This window comes from Nicotiana tabacum, chromosome 24 (assembly GCF_000715075.1).
Source record: "Nicotiana tabacum cultivar K326 chromosome 24, ASM71507v2, whole genome shotgun sequence".
Classification (NCBI taxonomy): Eukaryota; Viridiplantae; Streptophyta; class Magnoliopsida; order Solanales; family Solanaceae; genus Nicotiana; species Nicotiana tabacum.
In genome coordinates, this window is record NC_134103.1 from 6,187,329 (window position 1) to 6,206,881 (window position 19,553).

Here is a 19,553-nt window from a genome sequence, read left to right on the forward strand (position 1 = left end):
TACATAAAATACCTAATTTGGAGGAAGACCATGAGTTCACGTGCCCATAAGGTTGTCTGATGCAATATATATGTCTATGTGATCTCCTATCTGATGAAGTAATAGAAAATGCACGTAAACATATATATTACCATGCACGCGCTGAGTACTATAGTCGATATATTTGTAAAAAAAGAAAAAGGTTGTCCGATGCACGAAATATACCATGATTTTGCAGGGTTGGGGAAGAGCTGCATCCCAAAGAAGTGTAATGTCGACAGTGTATCCTGACATAAGCGTCAGCGGCTATTTTCGGGACTTGAAAACTAATAAGACATATTTACTCAAAGGCTAACCTTCATAATCGAAAGTAAACGAAGTAAAATAGTTACGACTGAGAATCTCTAATTCACTTTAAAGGTTTTTATGCATTTTACTACGATGAATTTTGTTGCTTCTTTCGCATCTATCTTTTGAGTACGTTTCTTTACTTTTTTTTACTAGGCGGAAAACAACAATTGTAAGAAAATGGACAACAGGGAAATGCGACAAACGATATAAATGCATAATATAATAAAAATGAAACAACGTACAATGTAGGTTAACATAAAATAAAATGAAAAAATAGTCTACTTAGCTAAGGAACCATCAAATCAACTGTTCCTCAGGATAAAAGAAAATTTACAACCAAGAATGTGCTAGTATTTTCCTAGCAGGATAAAGATGGTAGTGAGTCAACTATTGTGTCTTCACCTTCACTCATTATTAAATCTTTTTTACTTGTTTGGCTCATAAAAAAAATTTAAGCCCGTACTAAGGAGAAATATTAAAGTAACTAAAATTATATTATCTCTACCAGTTTAAATTTTTAGATAAAATAGTCATACACTTCATCAATAATTTTAAAAAAAAATCGTGTCTTCTTCATTTTCATTAAAATGGAATTAATTATAAGATAAAACCATGCTGGAAAAAAACAAAAACTGAAACTGGATAAGTCTGATGTGGAAACCTTACCCTTCAAAGTTGTAAAATCTTACTACTTGAAGAAGAAAATCCTAACACGGATTTTTTGTAAATCCATTATATAAAAGCATGTCAAGGTCATAGAGTTGATAATGACTACTTTAATGTTGTAGCATTTTCACATGCATTTTTTCCACCATGTTTAAGTTCTTTAATTGCTTATCAAAGTGAAAATTTGGATTGTGTCAAGTGTCAACATGCTATATATGATCGAAGTCTAAAAATTGGACAAATTGGATTACAAATGTTATCTTGAATAGATAATGGGATAAGATTGATTAGGACTCATTCCAGGGAAAGAGAAAATTAAACATTTCCTCCAAAAAGTATTACCCGGGAAAAACACTAATTTACCATGTTAAGTGATAGATATGAAAAGGTAATAAATTACGAAAAATATACATATTAAATAACTAGGATTAAGTATTAGTAATTCTAGTATGGATTTATATATCACGCAATTATTGGATTTGATGTATGCATTAGGTTCGAATAAGTATAAGAACCGGTGCAATTATGAAGTTAGACCGCTTTCTTAAGTTTTTGAAATAAAGTTTCCATAATTATAAACAGAAGTACAAAATAGTAACATAAATCACAACTTTTTTGTAGTTAAAATTGTGTGTAAATACTTAAATGGTAGTAGAATAACATATACTAGTAGTATTTAGTAGTAATGTATGTGCTATAATGTCATACTTTATTAGAACAATAATGTCAGAGAAAATTTGTTTCTATCGATATAATTTTCCTTAATTCTCTCCTTCCATGACATTCATTTTTTTTTCTTTTTGTAGACTGAGAGATTGGATATAAAAATAATTATGAACAAGTCGATATTTGCAGTTTATGATATTTATATTACTTTTTTTTCCAGAAATATCTATGGAATGTAAGAACAAGTACACCTCTCACAGACTCACAGTAGTATCTTAAAGGGAAAAACAAAGCTATAGACCAAGAAGCCCCTGAAAAGTGCAACTGATAAGTTAACATCATGGATAGTTTATTTATTATTATTATTATTATTATTTTGCTTTTAGAGTTTATTTTATTTTATTTCAAAAAATCCAAAACTCATGTTACATAAATGGGCCTAGTTACCCATACTGGAAACGAGCCTAGACAAAGTGGGCCCAATTAGGAAATTCCTTTAAAATTGTGGTCCCATTTAGGGACCATTAGCAATGTTTGTATTATTCTGGAGAAATGATGGGCTTATAAAAGTTACCTCTATCCATATCTTGCAAGTCAGCTAATTACAATAAGCCCACACAGTTTTTGGATCCAAGCCCAAAGTATATTCTCTTAATCAGAGACCCATTGGACCACTTCACAAGACTTGCCACCTATACTTGCCATTTACCAATAGTATTTTCAGAGGCGAATTTAAGATTTTTACTAAAATGATTCTTAATATATATATAGAGAAATAAACACATGAATAAGTTATGGAGATTCAATCTATAGTATATCTACATAAATAAAAGTTTACATCTCTTGGACAAGGGTGGCTCCACCACCAGGTATATTACACTATTTTTCAAATCCTAACATTAACAACTATGATACTCAACATTTATACGATTTAAACCTCGAAAACAACAACAATAACATATCGCGGGTGAAGTGTACGCAGAGTCTAGAGGCGGACCCAGAATTTGAAGGTTGCAGGTGTAATTTTTTATTCAACTAAAATCCGATTTGTATATAGGGTGTCCGCTATTAATATATCACTATTTTCTAAAGATATATATATGTATATATAGAAATTTTGCCGAACTTTACGGATGCCGGTGACCACTCTGCTTATTACATAGGTTCGCATCTGACACAAATCTTACCCCTACATTATATTGATCTAAATCTCAACTGAAAAGTATTATTCATAGTTTTTATTGCATGTTTGCTAGACTATAATGAAATGCCTTAGGTTGTTTGTTTCTTTTTTATGCAATCATACCTCTAAATAATAATTAAGATTCATCATTTATGAGTAGTAAAGGAATAAAAAGGAGTTGAGTGAAAACTAAGCTCGTGGAGTTGTCTAAAACTAACATTTTCACATATTTGCATAGAGTATGAGAAAAAGATTATAGGCGTAATCTGGAATCTGAAAAAAAACTACAGTTCTTTTTTATGAGGTAAAACCGTAAAAGTTCGACTTACAAGGAACATTGTGTACGGTAAATCATACCAAAATATCTAAAACATAGGGGAACAACTAATAATTGAAGGGATAGCGACTTTACGCCATGAGAACATGGGGTTCCCTACATGAGTTTTAAATTAGCTTTTTTCCACTTCTTGACTTTTGCATGGATTTTTTAAATTTCCCTAAAAAAAATTTCATTAGCTATAAGTGTGACTTAAGCTTTATACTATATGGGTTTAATTTTTCAGGATAAAAATATCTTGAATTGTTCTAAAGTTAAGATTTTTAATTCAAAATAGCATCCCTAAGAATATATGGGGTGAAATTTAAAAATAGCGAGATTTACAAGTGGTAATTGAAAAATAGCCACAGTTTCAAAAGTAATAGAAATTTAGCCACTTTTCATGTAAAGATAAATCTGAACGAAAATAATGTTCAAAATCCGAAAAATATTCCAGCATAATATACTGGAGTTCGAATTTTTTATACTGGACTTCCAGCATAATATACTAGAGTTCCAGCATAATATACTGGTCCAGCATAATATGGTGGAAGCTCATACACAAGTGCTTCAATCTCCAGTATATTATGCTGGAACTTTCCGTGTGTTGGAGTTCCAATATAATATGCCGAAAGTTCATACACAGATGCACCAATCTCCAGTATATTATGCTGAAACTTTCCGTGTTACAGTAAAATAGTGGCTATTTTTTAATGACTTTACAAATGCTTATCAATCCAAAAACTGGCTAGCCCATGCTATTTTCACGTTAATATGGGCGGATGATTCAATTTCATTAGCTTTAGTTCTAACATTATACATACGTTAAAAAGTTGATTAAAGAAAGACAAAAGATATATCAAAGCTACTAAATCAAATAGACTGTGAAGAGTTTTCGAATTCGAATCATCTTAAATCTACCTCTGGGTTAAAAGGAACAAAATGTAATAATGTACAAAGTACTGTCGGAAAACCATGCACTAGTAAAAACTTTGTGTTCCGAATTATGCACTAGTGTAATGACATATTAGACAATATTATTTTGACATACCTAACTCTTTCTTCTTAGAATATAAATATATTGCATCATTTTGTCATAAAACACGATATCTCATTAACAATATATTCACATAACAATCAAGAGATCACACAAAGTAGTATGAATCCTTATAATATAATTATAATCATCAAATATCATCTTATTTAATACACGAGACATCGAGAAAATAAATTAAATTGAAAAATTATTTATATATGTATGCATTTTTACCTTCCTATACACTATTTGAAACCTTATTGCCCTCCATACTCAGGTTTCAATTTAATTAAATGGTCATATACAATTTATCAATTATATACAAATAAATTTTAAATGAGTATCCCTTTTTATTAGGAATTGAATAAAGAATGTCAGTTATTTTCTTATCCCTTTATATTTGCACTCTCTCTCTCTCCGCCTCTCTCTCTCTCTCTCTCTCTCTCTCTCTCTCTCTCTCTCTCTCTATCTATCTATCTATCTATCTATCTATCTATCTTCCTCTCTCTCTCCCCGTCTCTCTACTCTCATTCTCTGTTTTTCCCCCAATTTTTCTTCATTTGGTGTTCTCTGTTTTTTATGCTTTCTTGTTGTATATAGTTTTAATAAAATTCATCAATGGATTCCAATCGTTTTAACTTAGCAATTTTCTTTCATGTTGCACAATTGGTGTTCAAATTGAAATTGTCAATCAATAAATTTTGAAGGTGTTTGACTCTCCACCATTGACAGCCATTAAAAAGCTTTGAAGCTTTGAAATCTAATTTGGGTTTTCAAAAATCATTATTTGTTTGAATTGGGTGTTGTTACAAACAATTGAAAATATTGTTTGGAGTTTATATCTCAATTTTGAGGGGGGTTGGTGAAGATTAGACTTGATCTTGGATAAATTTCAGATTGAAACTCGAAGAAGAAGAAGAAGAAGAAGAAGAAGAAGAGAAGAAGAAGAAGAAGAAAAAGAAGAAGAAGAACACATGACATACAATATACTTATAAAATTGTATGTAAATTGTATTCTGTTGTAGTTATAAATATATATTTACTTGAATGTTGCATGAAAGTTGAAAAATAGTTGAATAATATCTGAATCATTGTATAAAATTTGTATTTAAGTTATCAATACTATATTTTTACATAAAATTATTGATATGTATCAAAATTGTATCAAGAGAGAAAGTTTTGATTGGAAAATTAGAGAGGAAGAAACACACACCACATACAAAATATATATAAATCATATATAAAGTATATACAAATCAGATACAAAATATACAAAAGACATATTGTATAAAATTTATATAAAAATTATATTTAAGTTGTATGATATTGTAATTGTATTTAACTGGGTAGAAGTTATGTATGAAAGTTATAGATAAGTTGTAGATTAATTGTAAATAAGTGTATACGGTATAGTTAGTTGTATAAAATTTATTTTTAGTATGTATGAAAGTTGTAGATAAGTTATAAATAAATTGTATATTATATAATTAGTTGTATAAAATTTATTTTTAGTTTATATGATGTTGTAGATGTATCAAATTTGTATTAAATTTTTATGAAATTTATTTTTTAATTTGTATGCTGTTGTACCATACAGATATATCATCTCTTTGTTCTACTTATGCTTCAACTCCAACTAATCTCGATATCATTGATATATATGTCCTGTTTGCGATATTCACCACTGTTACAGAAACTTTGAAAAAGGACATGGAGGATAGCACAAATATGTTCCGAATTTTTGGGATGAACTAGGTGAAAAGGAAAAAGATAAGTCAGTCAAGAAAAGCAAGAATTCTACAATAAAAAAAATAATTTATATTCCTTTAGGAAAACCATGCCGGCAACTAAGGAATGCAAAATAATTCTGCAATTAAAAGGAATAGTTGATTCATGTAAAAGGAAGATTAAAATACAAAACAAGCTGGACCGAAATCCCTTGGGAGCCCAAAGTATCAATTCGGCCCACTAAAGAAGCCCAAAATGGAAAGGGCAATTTTGTCATTTCATCAAAGCCCATATTAGTGGCCATTAGCTAGAGTCTGTCTACTCCGCCGAACTTCATCGTCGTCGAAGCAAAGCTGTATCTCTCAGGTACTGTTTAATCCCTCACTCCGTTCATTTTTTTCTTTTTAAAATTTATAATAATTTGTATTAAAATCTGAATCGATTTTATTTTCAATATTTGCATATGTTTTCCCCTTATTATGCCGCTAGGCGCATATTTGTGGCGGCAGAGGATGAGAATATTCGTTTTTTTAAAATCATTTCTTTAGAATTTGTTAATATTTGGCTTGATTTTTGTAGGTCTAAATAAATTTAGGAATTTACGAGTATAATTGAGTTTTTTTCTTTTTTAAAGTATCGGAAGGCTGATTAGCACGAAAATAACTTAGTCAGATATTTGCAAATTTGTACGTTTTTTTGTATATGTGGATATTGAAATTAACATGTTCAATTAATTAATTAATTGATTTCACTGAGTATGAGAGTACAGTTGTAGTTGTCTGAGGAATTTAATTAGCTTCTGTGTTTTTTTAGGAATTTGATTAAGATAAATACTTACTCAAATCGAGTGCTTACACTAAAGTAATTTAACTTTACCAGTTAAAAATTAAAGTAAGTGTTCAATTTCTTTCATTACATTTACCTTGAGAAAGTTACCATACTCATCAATCTTCCGGGTTTTAGGTTGTCCCTTTGCAAGCATTGTGCATTTTGCTCTTAGACCGCCTAACGTTGTATGTTTACTCTAATTAAGTACATTTAATCTAACCACAAAGAGAAACGACAATTTTATGAAGTTTGGCTTCCGATTTATCATATATGATTTGTACTTGGGTCATTACAACATTGTATAGAAAACGATTTTCCTAAGCATCTTTTCAGTGCACGATTGCTTTTAGGATAGTTTTAAATTCAAAGATTTTGTTCTAAAAAAGGTCAATGAATACGACTAGAACAATTACAACTCAATCCGAAGTAGTTTGGGTTGGCTATATGGATCATCGCTATCTATTTTGGTTCATTTGAACGCATTTCATTCCAATATACAATAAGTTAAGTTCTCTAACACTAGAAATTCTCTAAATGTTGTACTAACATACAAATCTTTACGAAGATAACCTAATATGAGCTACCAACATCACCAAGACTTTCTTTTAATGAAAACATCACTTATTGCATGTATAGATCTTTTTCTTCCATTCTAATTCATTTTTTGCTAAAGTCAATGAGGATTTCAAGAGATTGTAAGTATTTCAGAACAACTTCCTATCCTACGAGACACTACCAACCTTTTCTCATTTTGTCTCTTGTGTGTTCTAGTTGTACCTTCTTTCTGATGTGATAAATTTTTGATATTGTATAACCATATTTCTATCGTAACATCTGTACTTGCACGACACTTGTGTGGATATGTTGGGGCTTAGAGGCTCCAACCTTGGGAGCTCCTTGTTCGCTTCTTTAAGACATTGTTAGTTTTACAACCGTTCTCTGCAACTTGCCTTTCATTTAGGTAGGTATCTTCCTATTGCATAACACTCTTGTAGTACTTCTCCAATTCACCCATTTTGTTTATTTGTACGTGTTACATCCTCATCATTAGACATCTGAATTGTCTGCATTTAGGCACTTCAATCCGTCTAATGTCACATCAATTTCGTTCTGCTTATGCTTTGGTCTTGCAGTGCATTTATTCTGTTTTATTTCTTTTTATCCTAAAACCATTACTATCTACATTGTTCTTCAATAGTTCAAGCTTTTAGTTGACGCTCTCGCTAATTTCATTGATTAACACAATATCATCTGCAAATAACATGCACCGCGAGATCTCGAGATTATTAGGTAGTTCTTTCATTTCTAGGGTTAACATTTACTCTACATGCTCAATATAATACCTGGTGTGGACCCACAATTATGAGAAACTGCCTTGTATTCCTTAACTACCGCTCACACTTGTGTTGACATCTTCGTGAATATGCTTTATAACATCTATATATTTGAGATGTATTCATTTCTTCTCCATCACCCATCAAAAGACTTTTCTTGACAATCTATCGTACGCTCTCTCTTTCTTCTTAAGCAAATATTGACCTCTATTGTGTATATACTAGGCATAAATCCAAATTTGTTTTATGTCATCTGAAACGGTGCCTAACTCTATGCTTTATCATTCTTGTATTGTTAAGGCACTCTTGTATATTATATCTCTTTTTCTCCTCACCTTTTTTATTCAAAGTGCTGAACTTTGTTTTTTTTCTTCATTGATTTTTCATAGTTATGGCTGGTAGAAATCGTATGCCCCGTCAACCTGATAACTTCCGAGGATTCCGTGATGGGCCACCACCACGGGTCATTATGCAGCGAGGACCTGGGCCCCTCCCTCCTCACCCCGCAGCCCTTGAAGAGGAACTAGAAATCCAGCATAGGGATATGCAAAGAATTCTCGGCGAAAACAGACATGTGATTGATGAGAATGTGATGCTTGAAAGGGAATTATCTGCTGTAAAAGATGAAATGCATAGATTTAGTCAGGTCATTCCCAAAATGCGTGCTGATAATGAGGCACAAGTAAGGGAGTATATTGACAGAGGAATGAGGTTAGAGGCTGATCTTCGAGCTACTGAGCCTCTGAGGTTAGAGGTAATCCAATTGAAAGCTGAAGCGCAGAAGTTAACTGCTGTACAGAAAGAATTATCTGCCCAAGTTCAAGCTCTTACAAAGGATTCTAACCGACTACAAACTGAGAATAAGCAATTATCAGCTATAAAGACTGATATTGATGGATTGCACAAAGAGTTGACAGAAGCAAGGTATGGAGTTAAAACCTTTTTTCCAAAAGAAAAGATGAACAAACATGCAATACTTTGTTGTTATGGTTCTCAGGTGTCTGGATCCTCCTTTACAATTGAGAACATATGTGATGGCTAACTTGTTGAACCTCTCGTTTTGACTATTCAATTTGATGATGAAATTTAGGAGACAATTTGAATATGAGAAGAAAGCAAATACAGAACTGGTGGAACAAAATCAATCCATGGAGAAGAATCTCATTTCAATGGCTCGTGAAATAGAAAAGCTGCGAGCAGAGAAAATTGGACGGGGCCTTGGTAAGTTCTCTATCTCCTTTCATATGCTTGTCTGATGTAAACTTTCGACCCGTGGAAAAAACTTAGTTTATGTTTTCTCTATTTCATGTAGGTGTAGGAGCTTACGGCGTGATGAACGGAAGCCCTGAGATGAGATATCCTGGTGGTGCATATGGTGATCCATACAGTGGTGGTGGTTGGGGTTCCTATGACAATCGTGGTCCTCCCCGGCGTTGAGTCCTATATTTAATGTGACAGCACTTGAAGATAAATGTAATGTGAGGTTTTCTTCCTATTTAGAAATGTAACTTAAACCCTTATGAAACAAATATGCTCCGAAACCAAGATTTGCCGATTGAACCTTGAGATTGAGAAAACATCTTTATGATCTCGGCGTATGATTCAATTACCATGTATTTAGCTATTGAGCCTCAAAGTTTATGTTTTTATGTGATCGCAACATAAAAAAGAAAGTCTGAATTTTCTACGGAAGCCGGCTCGAAATATTTGATCTTAGGTGCATTTCCCTCTGAAATATTACTACGTGGGTACGACCGGTAGTTTACCGATATCTATTAATATCTTTTCCTAGAATGTTCTTAAGAAATATCTATCTATCTATATCATAAACTATTGGATCGGGTATTACTTAGATGTGAATCTTGTAGACCTCATCATAGGTTGTAATGTTTTTTGTTTTGGGGGATGGGGGATGAAATCAAAGAATATATAGACTAGTAGAGACCATCTAGTAGTTGTCTATCTCGATCTACATCTTTCGCCATAGCTCTGGGGTTGTGTCTCGATCTCTTATGTGCGAAATATAAGGGACTAATTCCTAGAGAAATTCCCCTTGGTCTAATTCTAATTCCTAGAGAGATTCCCCTTGGTCTAATTCTATGCCTTACGACGAAAGGAGAGTTGGCGTAAAGTGAAGATTGGCTTAAGAATGTGATTGTTTCATACAATTTCTTGCGGTCCAATTAGAAGTAATCTCAAGATAGGTTAGCTCAAAATTCAAAGCTGTGACTTCCCTTTGTATTTGATGGCAAGACAACAATATTTGCCACAGAAACGTTCACTTTATATAGGGTACAAGTGCAACATAAAACCAAGGTTTTTCTCCTAGAGCTTTACTACTTCAGGGATGTAAACTGGGTATTTGTGGATACAATCAGACCAAGGTCCATCACTTAGATTCTTGATTGTCTTGTTACACTTCCAAACAGCACTGTTACACTTGAATCCACTCCCAAATGCAATCTGCCAAATTCTATCACCTTTCTTCATCCTTCCCTTAGCTTCAATATAACTCAGTTCATACCATAACGACGAAGAAGACGTGTTTCCAAATCTGTGCAGAGTCATTCGCGATGCCTCAACGTGTTCTGAAGACAGCTGCAAGTTCTTCTGCAGTTCATCGATCACTGCTCTACCACCGGCATGAATGCAGAAGTGTTCAAACGCTTGTTTGAAGTCTGGAATATATGGTTTTAGTTTCAGGTTAAAGACTTTTCGGCCAATGAGTGAGAAGAGAAAGAGAAGTTGTTCTGATGGAGGAAGAACAAGAGGTCCAATTGTTGTTATATTGGATTTTAAGGCTTCCCCTGCTATAGCCATAAGGTCTTTTGACAAAGAAATTCCTGCTTTCCCTTCTGAATCTTCTACTTCAAACACACAACTGTACGATTTGTCGTCGGATCCTTTGTGGGTTCTGACCACATGTAGCAACTTGTACTTGGCTCGCCATTGATCTGCCCATTTGTTTGATAAAAGAATGGCAGCACCACCCATTCTGAACAGACAATTAGGGAGTAGCATTGATCTATCTTTGCCTCTATAATAATTTGGTGTTATGATTTCTGTGCTAACAACAACAGCGTTCGATTTTGGATAAACTTGGAGAAGATCACGAGCTAAATCAATGGAGATTAGTCCAGCACTACATCCCATTCCTGAGAGATTGAAGCTCTTAATATTATCTCTCATTTTATACTTATTAATCACCATTGCTGATAAAGATGGCGTTGGCGAAAAAAGGCTGCAATTCACAATAAGAATGTCAATATCTTTAGGCTTTACTCTTGTTTTCTTGAATAGAGAATCCATGGCTGAAAATATCACCATTTCAGCTTCTTTTCTTGCAGATTCCATATTAGGTGTAGGTGGGATATAATGTATTGCTGGTGGCAAACATGTTTCTTCTCCTAAACCAGACCTCTCAAGAATTCTCATTTGGAATTCAACACTCTTTGGTTCTGAACTAAGTATAAGTCTTGAATGTTCCATGAAAGTTGAAAATGGGACGCGACAGGAGACAGGCGGCTTGTAACATGAATAATCAATAAGATAAACCCCTCGAGGCCTTGACATGAAGTATAATATGGACGCAAAGATGATAAGGAAAGATGAATAGAGTACAACAACTATTCCAGTATAATCCCATAAGTGAGGTATGGGGAGAGTACTGTATGCACAGACCTTATCTCTATCGTAAGATAGAGAGGCGAAAGATGAATAGAGTGTTTTGATGAAATCATACTGAAGGGAATTCCAATGATTGAAGATTTCCTCAGGACCTAACTGAATGACTTGAGCAAGAAAAAAAGGCATTGTGGGCACCAATAGACATGTCAAGAAGTTGTTAACAAGATATTGGTAGCCAAGTTTTACATACTTGAGTTTAAGTGATATGGGAAATTGAGGTGATCTCTGAGGCATATTTGTCAATTGTCTTAAAGAGTGGAAAAATTAGAAGAAAAATCACTACACAATTTTTTTCTAGTGAATAGAGATCAACTATAAAAGTTTAACACGCTGGTAGTATACAAGGAAAGTGAGGATATATAGGAGACATTTTAAAGACTAAAGGATGTTAGAAATAAGTAAAGGGCAGATGAAAAGAGATAAAGTAAAGGTCACACCTTACCCAACGATCACTCTTTAGGTCTTGCCTGTTTTAGTATATCTAAGTCTTTATGTCCACATAAATTAAAACATTATCAAGTTTGTTTAGACTAAAGTTGCTTGTCTTTTGGTAATACTCAGGAAGTATGTAGAATGCCCTATTTGGAGATTAGAATGACAAAAGTAGAAAGTGTTTCAATTCATGGCAATCTGAAGTTAACCTAATTAGTGACAGATGTGTTTCACTTGTATTACTTTCGTTTCATTTGATGAGGTACTTTTTTCTTTTTAATCTATTTAAAAAAGAAATTAATTCTGACATTTTCATTTTACTTTTAAGGATATGACAATAACATGATATATTTATGATCATAAGACACTGGGATATGTTATACATATCTAGCTTATGTGTTCAAAATCATCTTTCTTTCGATCTTAAATTTAGTATTTAGTTAAATATTATCATATAAAATGACGGAAAAAAAAAACAAAGTTTTGAGATCATGATTTAATTTAAACAATATTTTTAGTTGATCTTTCAGTAGCTTCGAGGTGTATGATTCAAAAAGAGGTGATCACCAAACTAAAACAACCATCTCGCTATCAAGTTGGATTAAATTTAATATTTTTCCGTTTCCTACTCAATACGCAATTTGCATCCATTTGTTCAGTCCAAATATAAATATATTGTAAATTTCAGAAGTCATGTAAATGTAATTTGATCAATACGTGTACGTATGAAATTACATTTGTGAGATATATATAATTATGCATTAGAACTTTGGAGTTAGGTGTACGGACTACACATTTTTCCAGAAATAATGCCACGAAATAATATACATACACCTCGAAAATAAACTATCCTCCTTGATATTTACACCAATCCACATTTAGCTTAGTGTGGTTTGTGATAAAATTGAGGAAAAAAGGTGAATTATAAAGTAATTATAGTCAAGTGATATCAGTTTATATAAAGTTCTGAAAATTGATTATATGAAAATGGACTTACATAAGATATCTAACAATAGTAATTGCGTCTCAGTTCTTAATAACTTAGAGTCGTCTATATAAATTTTTATTTTTTTCTACTCATATTTTTGTCAAACTAATGTAATATACGTGGACCTACATAAGATATCCATTTTTCATAATTTGGGATGTCAAGGTAGGCACTTTAAAGTATGACTAAAATATTAAATTTTGTTATGAAAATAATTATATTGTGGATGTCCATTTATTACTCCGCTATAGATAATCTTCCTGAAGAAGATTATCCATTTAATATTCTGTTGAAGTTTATCTAAAAGCAGCTGATGCAGGCAGGCTGTAAGCAGCTCAATGAAATGATTTGCAGCAGCTTCTTATTAAACAGGAAGGTTGCAGACAGCTTACAAGCAGCTAAAGAAAAGCCTTGCAGCTGCTTCCTGAAAAGTCTCGCAACTGCTTCCTTTCTTCTATAAATAGAGGAGTTTTCAGTTCATTATGTACAGAAGTTTGAAGTCAGAATAATATATCAGTTTCTCTCTATACTTGTCTTTACTTTACTGTCTTTATTTTATAACACGTTATCAGCATGAGACTCTACCATCTCGAGAAAATACTTTGAAAGTATCTGAGGTACGAACTTTCTTTTTCTAAATAATTTCAAATCTTTCTAAACTTGAGTTTGTAGCCCTGGATATATCGGGCAAAAGCTACATGTTTTGGATGCTTGATGCCGAAATTCATCTTGATGCGATGAGTCTGGCAGACACCATCAAAGATAAAAATCAGGCATCAAACCAAGACCGTGCCAAAGCAATGATATTCCTACGCCATCACCTTGATGAGAGCCTAAAAATGGAATATCTTATTGTTAAAGATCTAGTCATACTGTGAAATAATTTGAAAGATAGATATGACCACCTGAAGATGGTCGTTCTTCCACATGCACGTTATGATTTGACTCATCTAAGGCTACAAGATTTTAAATCTATCAGTGAGTATAATTCTGCTATGTTCAGAATTATTTCCCAATTGAAACTACGTGGTGAATATATTACTGATCATGATATGTTGGGGAAAACTTTCACCATTTTTCATGCCTTGAATATGCTCCTGCAGCAGCAATATCGAGAGATGAGATTCAAAAAGTGTTCTGAACTTATCTCACATCTTCTTGTAGCCGAGCAACATAATGGGCTATTAATGAAAAATCATGAAAGTCGACCTACTGGTTCTTGTCCATTCCCTGAAGTGAATGAGACGAACTTCCACCAAGCTAAGCATGGAAGAGGACGTGGCCCCAGTCGTGGTCATGGCCGTGGTCGGGGAGGAAACTCTAATCGTGGTAATAACAATGCATCAAAAAATCCTCCTCACCACTAGCAGTGGAAAAGGACGGGACAAAAGCATGAAGCGGTGCAAGCAGCAAAGCCAGAAAATACATGCTATAAATGTGGAGGAAAAGGGCACTGGTCACGTACATGTCGTACGCCAAAGCACCTGGTTGAGCTGTATCAAGCCTCCCTGAAGAAGACAGAGAAAAATGCTGAAGCAAATTTTATTTCTGAAGATAATTTAGACTTCATGCATTTAGATGTAGCTGATTATTTTACACTTCCAGAAAGAGAAACAAGTCATGTGATCGGTAGTGAATCTGTAGAAATATAAATATTTTAATTTTATTGTTTGTAGTAGATAGTATGGTTATGTAATTGTTGTACATAAATAAAAGTTATACTTTGATAATAATATTTACTATCATATTTTTTTATGTCATTTTGAAGAATATGGATAATCCTCAAATTATGTTTGGATCAAAGACCAATCATGAAGATATTTGTTTAATTGATAGTGGAACAACTCATGCCATATTCAAAAATCAGAAATACTTTTCTTATTTGCATAAGGAAAAAGCAAATGATTCTACAATTTATGGTAATATAAGCTTGATTGAAGGATCCGGAAGAGCTACTATATTTCTGTCAAAGGGAACAAAACTTATTATCGACAATGCATTATTCTCCTCTAAGTCCCGAAGAAACTTGTTGAGTTTTATAGATATCCGCCGAAATAGGTATCATTTTGAGACAATAGATGAAATGAACGTGGAATATCTTTGTATTATAAAGAATATTTCTGGCCAGAAATGCATTGTAGAAAAATTACCAACTTTATCTTTTGGCTTATACTATTCAAAGATTAGTACAGTTGAAGCACACTCTATCGTAAACCAGAAGTTTACTGATTCAAATACTTTTGTGCTTTGACATGGCCGTTTGGGCCATCCTGTATCAATAATGATGAGACGAATTATTGAAAATTCGAGTGGGCACCCATTAAAGAACCTGGAGATTCTTACAAATGATGAATTTTCTTGTGATGCTTGCTATCAAGGCAAAATGATCACTAGACCATCACCAATGAAGGTTGGCATTGAGTCCCCTGCCTTTTTAGAACGTATACATGGGGATATATATGGATCTATTCACTCGCCAAGTGGTCTATTTAGATATTTTATGGTCCTAATAGATGCATCCTCAAGATGGTCTCATGTGGGCCTACTATCATCTCGCAACCTGGCGTTTGCAAAGTTATTAGCCCAAATAATTCGATTAAGAGAACAATTCCCAGATTATCCTATAAAGGCTATTCGCCTTGATAATGCTGGAGAATTCTCATCTCAAGCTTTTGATAATTATTGTCTATCAGTTGGGATAAAAGTTGAACATCCTGTAGCTTATGTTCATACTCAAAATGGCCTTGCAGAGTCATTTATTAAACGGCTGCAATTGATAGCAAGACCACTACTTATGAAAATAAAATTTTCCACTACTGTTTGGGGCCATGCTATCTTGCACGCATCATCATTTATCCGTCTCAGACCAACACATTATAATAAATATTCTCCGTCACAATTAGTTTTTGGTCATGAACCAAATATTGCCCATCTACGAATTTTTGGATGTGCTGTATATGTGCCAGTAGCACCACCACATCGCAGTAAGATGGGCCCTCAAAGAAGGTTAGGAATATATATTGGGTTTGAATCACCCTCTATTATTCGTTATCTTGAACCATTGACGAGAGATTTATTTACTGCTCGATTTGCAGATTGTCGATTTGATGAAACGAATTTTCCACAATTAGGGGGAGAGAAAAAGGAAATCAAAAGAGAAATTGTGTGAAAAGTTTCATCATTATCTCACTTTGATCCACGTACCCTTATATGTAATCAGGAGGTCCAGAAGATCATCCATTTACAGAATATAGCAAATCAAATGCCAGGCGCATTTACTGATTTAAAAAGGATAACTAAATCACATATCCATGCAGAGAATGTGCCTATCAGAATTGATATCCCAGCAGGACCATCTACTAGCATGAGAGCAAGTGAATCTAAAGCACGCCTGAAGCGTGGTAGGCCTTTGGATCCTAAGGATCTAAATCCTAGAAAAAGAAAATCGACAAATGATCAAAATGATATTATGAATGGATCTCCTGAAGAGACCCAAGATCTGATTAGTTCTGAGATTCATGAAGAAATCAATGAACCCGAGATTCAAGTGAGTGAGAAACTTTTAATAAGTTCTACTGGTGATGTGATTAATTTAAATCGATCTGAAATAGTGGTGGATAATATTTTTACATATAATGTTGCACTTAACATTATGCAAGATAGTGAGAATCTTGAACCCCGATCTGTTGAAGAATGTCAACAAAGATCTTATTGGCCAAAATGGCAAGAGTCAATTCAATCGGAATTGAAGTCACTTGCTAAAAGAGAGGTCTTTGGACCAGTAGTCCAAACACCTGCTGGTATAAAGCCACTTGATCATAAATGGGTTTTTGTGCGAAAAAGGAATGATAAAAAAAAATTGAAAGATACAAGGTTCGCCTTGTTGCACAAGGATTCTCACAACGACCTGGAGTCGATTATGAAGAAACATATTCACCAGTTATGGAAGCCATAACATTTCGATATCTCATCAGTTTAGCCTTATGTGAAAGGCTTGAAATATATCTAATGGATGTGGTTACAGCTTATCTGTACGGATCACTTGATAATGAAATTTACATGAAAATCCCTGAAGGATTTAAAATACCTGAAGCATATTCAAAATCTCGGGAAATATACTCAATCAGATTACAAAGATCTTTGTACGGTTTAAAGTAATCTGGGAGCATGTGGTATAATCGTCTCAGTGAATATTTGCTGAAAGAGGGTTACATAAATGATGTTATTTGTCCATGTATTTTTATAAAGAAAATGGCTTCAGAATTTGTTATACTTGCTATTTATGTTGATGACATAAATCTTGTTGGAACTCCAGAAGAGCTCCAAAAGGCAACTGAATATCTTAAAAAAGAATTTGAGATGAAAGATCTTGGAAAGACAAAACTTTGTCTTGGTCTGCAAATTGAACATTTAGCAGACGAGATCTTTATCTATCAATCTGCCTATACAGAAAAGGTGTTAAAACGCTTTCACATGGACAAAGCGCACCCATTGAATACACCAATGGTTGTTCGATCACTTGAAGTGAATAAAGATTTGTTCCGGCCTCTAGAAGAGGATGAGGAACTCCTTGGTCCCGAAGTACCCTATCTCAGAGCAATTGGTGCACTAATGTATCTTGCTAATGCTACAAGGCCTGGCATAGCATTTTTTGTTAATTTACTAGAAAGATTTAGTTCTTCTCCTACACGGAGATATTGGAACGGGATTAAGCATATATTGCGATATTTAAAGGGAACTCTTGATATGGGTTTGTTTTATGCTAACAAAGATAGTGCAGATCTTGTTGGTTATGCAGATGCAGGTTATTTATATGATCCCCATAAAGCTAGATCTCAAACCGGGTACGTGTTTACATGTGGAGGTACTATCATATCATGGCGCTCACAAAGAAATATATTATTGCTACTTCTTCAAATCATGCTAAAATAATAGCTATTCATGAAGCAAGTAGGGAATGCGTATGGTTGAGATCAATAATTCATTTTATTCGAGAGAAATGTGGTTTGGAATGTGAGAAAAGACCCACAATTTTATACGAAGACAATGCTGCATGCATAGCCCAATTGAATGGAGGATATATAAACGGAGATAGAACGAAGCACGTTTCACCAAAATTATTCTACACACACGATCTTCAGAAAAATGGTGACATTGATGTGCAACAAATCCGTTCAAGTGACAATCTGGTAGATTTATTCACTAAATCTTTACCAACTTCAACTTCTGAGAAGATGGTGTATAAGATTGGAATGCGGAGACTTAAATATGTGAAATAAGGTTTTCATCAGGGGGAGTAAAATATGCGATATACTCTTTTTTCTTTACTAAAGTTTTTTCCCACAGGGTTTTCCTTATAAGGTTTTTAATGAGGCAGCTAGCAATGCGTATTACTAAATATGTGTACTTTTTTTCCTTCACTAGGATTTTTTCTCACAGAGTTTTTTCCTAATAAGGTTTTAATGAGACACATTATCTTTTAATGAACATCCAAGGGGGAGTGTTATGAAATTAATTATATTGCGGATGTCCATTTATTACTCCGCTATAGATAATCTTCCTGAAGAAGATTATCCATTTAGTACTCTGTTGAAATTTATCTACAAGCAGATGATGCAGGCAGGTTGCAAGCAGCTCAATGAAATTATTTGCAACAACTTCTTATTAAACAGGCAAGTTGCAAGCAGCTCATGCAGACAACTTACAAGCAGCTAAAGAAAAGCCTTGCAGCTGCTTCCTGAAAAGCCTCACATCTGCTTCCTTTCTTCTATAAATAGAGGAGTTTTCAGTTCATTATGTACAGAAGTTTGAAGTCAGAATAATATATCAGTTTCTCTCTATACTTGTCTTTACTTTACTGTCTTTATTTTATAACAAATTTTAACATTTCATACTTGTAGCATTATCATATATCAGGCAAAACAAATCAAATAGTGCCTTGAATAGTGAACTTAATGAATGGGCTGCTCTGCATTAGAATTTAAGTTGGGCCTTCAGACTTGTGCTTGTGGCCTAGATCCACCTTCACGCAAAATGAGTTTAATGGCGAAGGGATATCGATTTTTGACAAAGTTAGCCCCTCGACAAAAACTATAAACAACCGCCTAGTTCATAATTACACATTACAACTTGTAGCCAAAAACAAGTAAATTATGTTAACCAGCATATATATTTGTGCCGCCCCGCCCTCCCTAGTCACCAAAGTCACAAAAGTTTCTTGGATTCTTTCCTATTCTTCCAATTTATCTCGTTCACTACAACTCAACCAAACTTTGATCTCATATCTTCTTCTTTCTTGGAAACAAATCATTCACCCAAAAATAAAATTGTAATAAAAATCAATAATACAAACTCTCAAC

General features: G+C 33.6%; 2 protein-coding genes across 2 annotated transcripts; one reads left to right on the top strand and one right to left on the bottom strand.

Annotated features, from left to right (window-relative positions):
* Window positions 1-6,165: 6,165 nt before the first annotated feature.
* On the top strand, window positions 6,166-9,664 carry LOC107786609 (protein FLX-like 3). Its single transcript, XM_016608117.2, has 4 exons — window positions 6,166-6,291; window positions 8,477-9,011; window positions 9,178-9,308; window positions 9,400-9,664. The coding sequence occupies exons 2-4, from the start codon at window positions 8,479-8,481 to the stop codon at window positions 9,522-9,524; spliced, it is 789 nt and encodes a 262-aa protein (XP_016463603.1). The 5' UTR covers window positions 6,166-6,291; window positions 8,477-8,478; the 3' UTR covers window positions 9,525-9,664.
* Window positions 9,665-10,297: 633 nt separating this feature from the next.
* On the bottom strand, window positions 10,298-12,210 carry LOC107786604 (3-ketoacyl-CoA synthase 6-like). The gene has a single exon (XM_016608114.2). The coding sequence runs from the start codon at window positions 12,006-12,008 to the stop codon at window positions 10,413-10,415; it is 1,596 nt and encodes a 531-aa protein (XP_016463600.1). The 5' UTR covers window positions 12,009-12,210; the 3' UTR covers window positions 10,298-10,412.
* Between the last annotated feature and the right edge of the window lie 7,343 nt (window positions 12,211-19,553).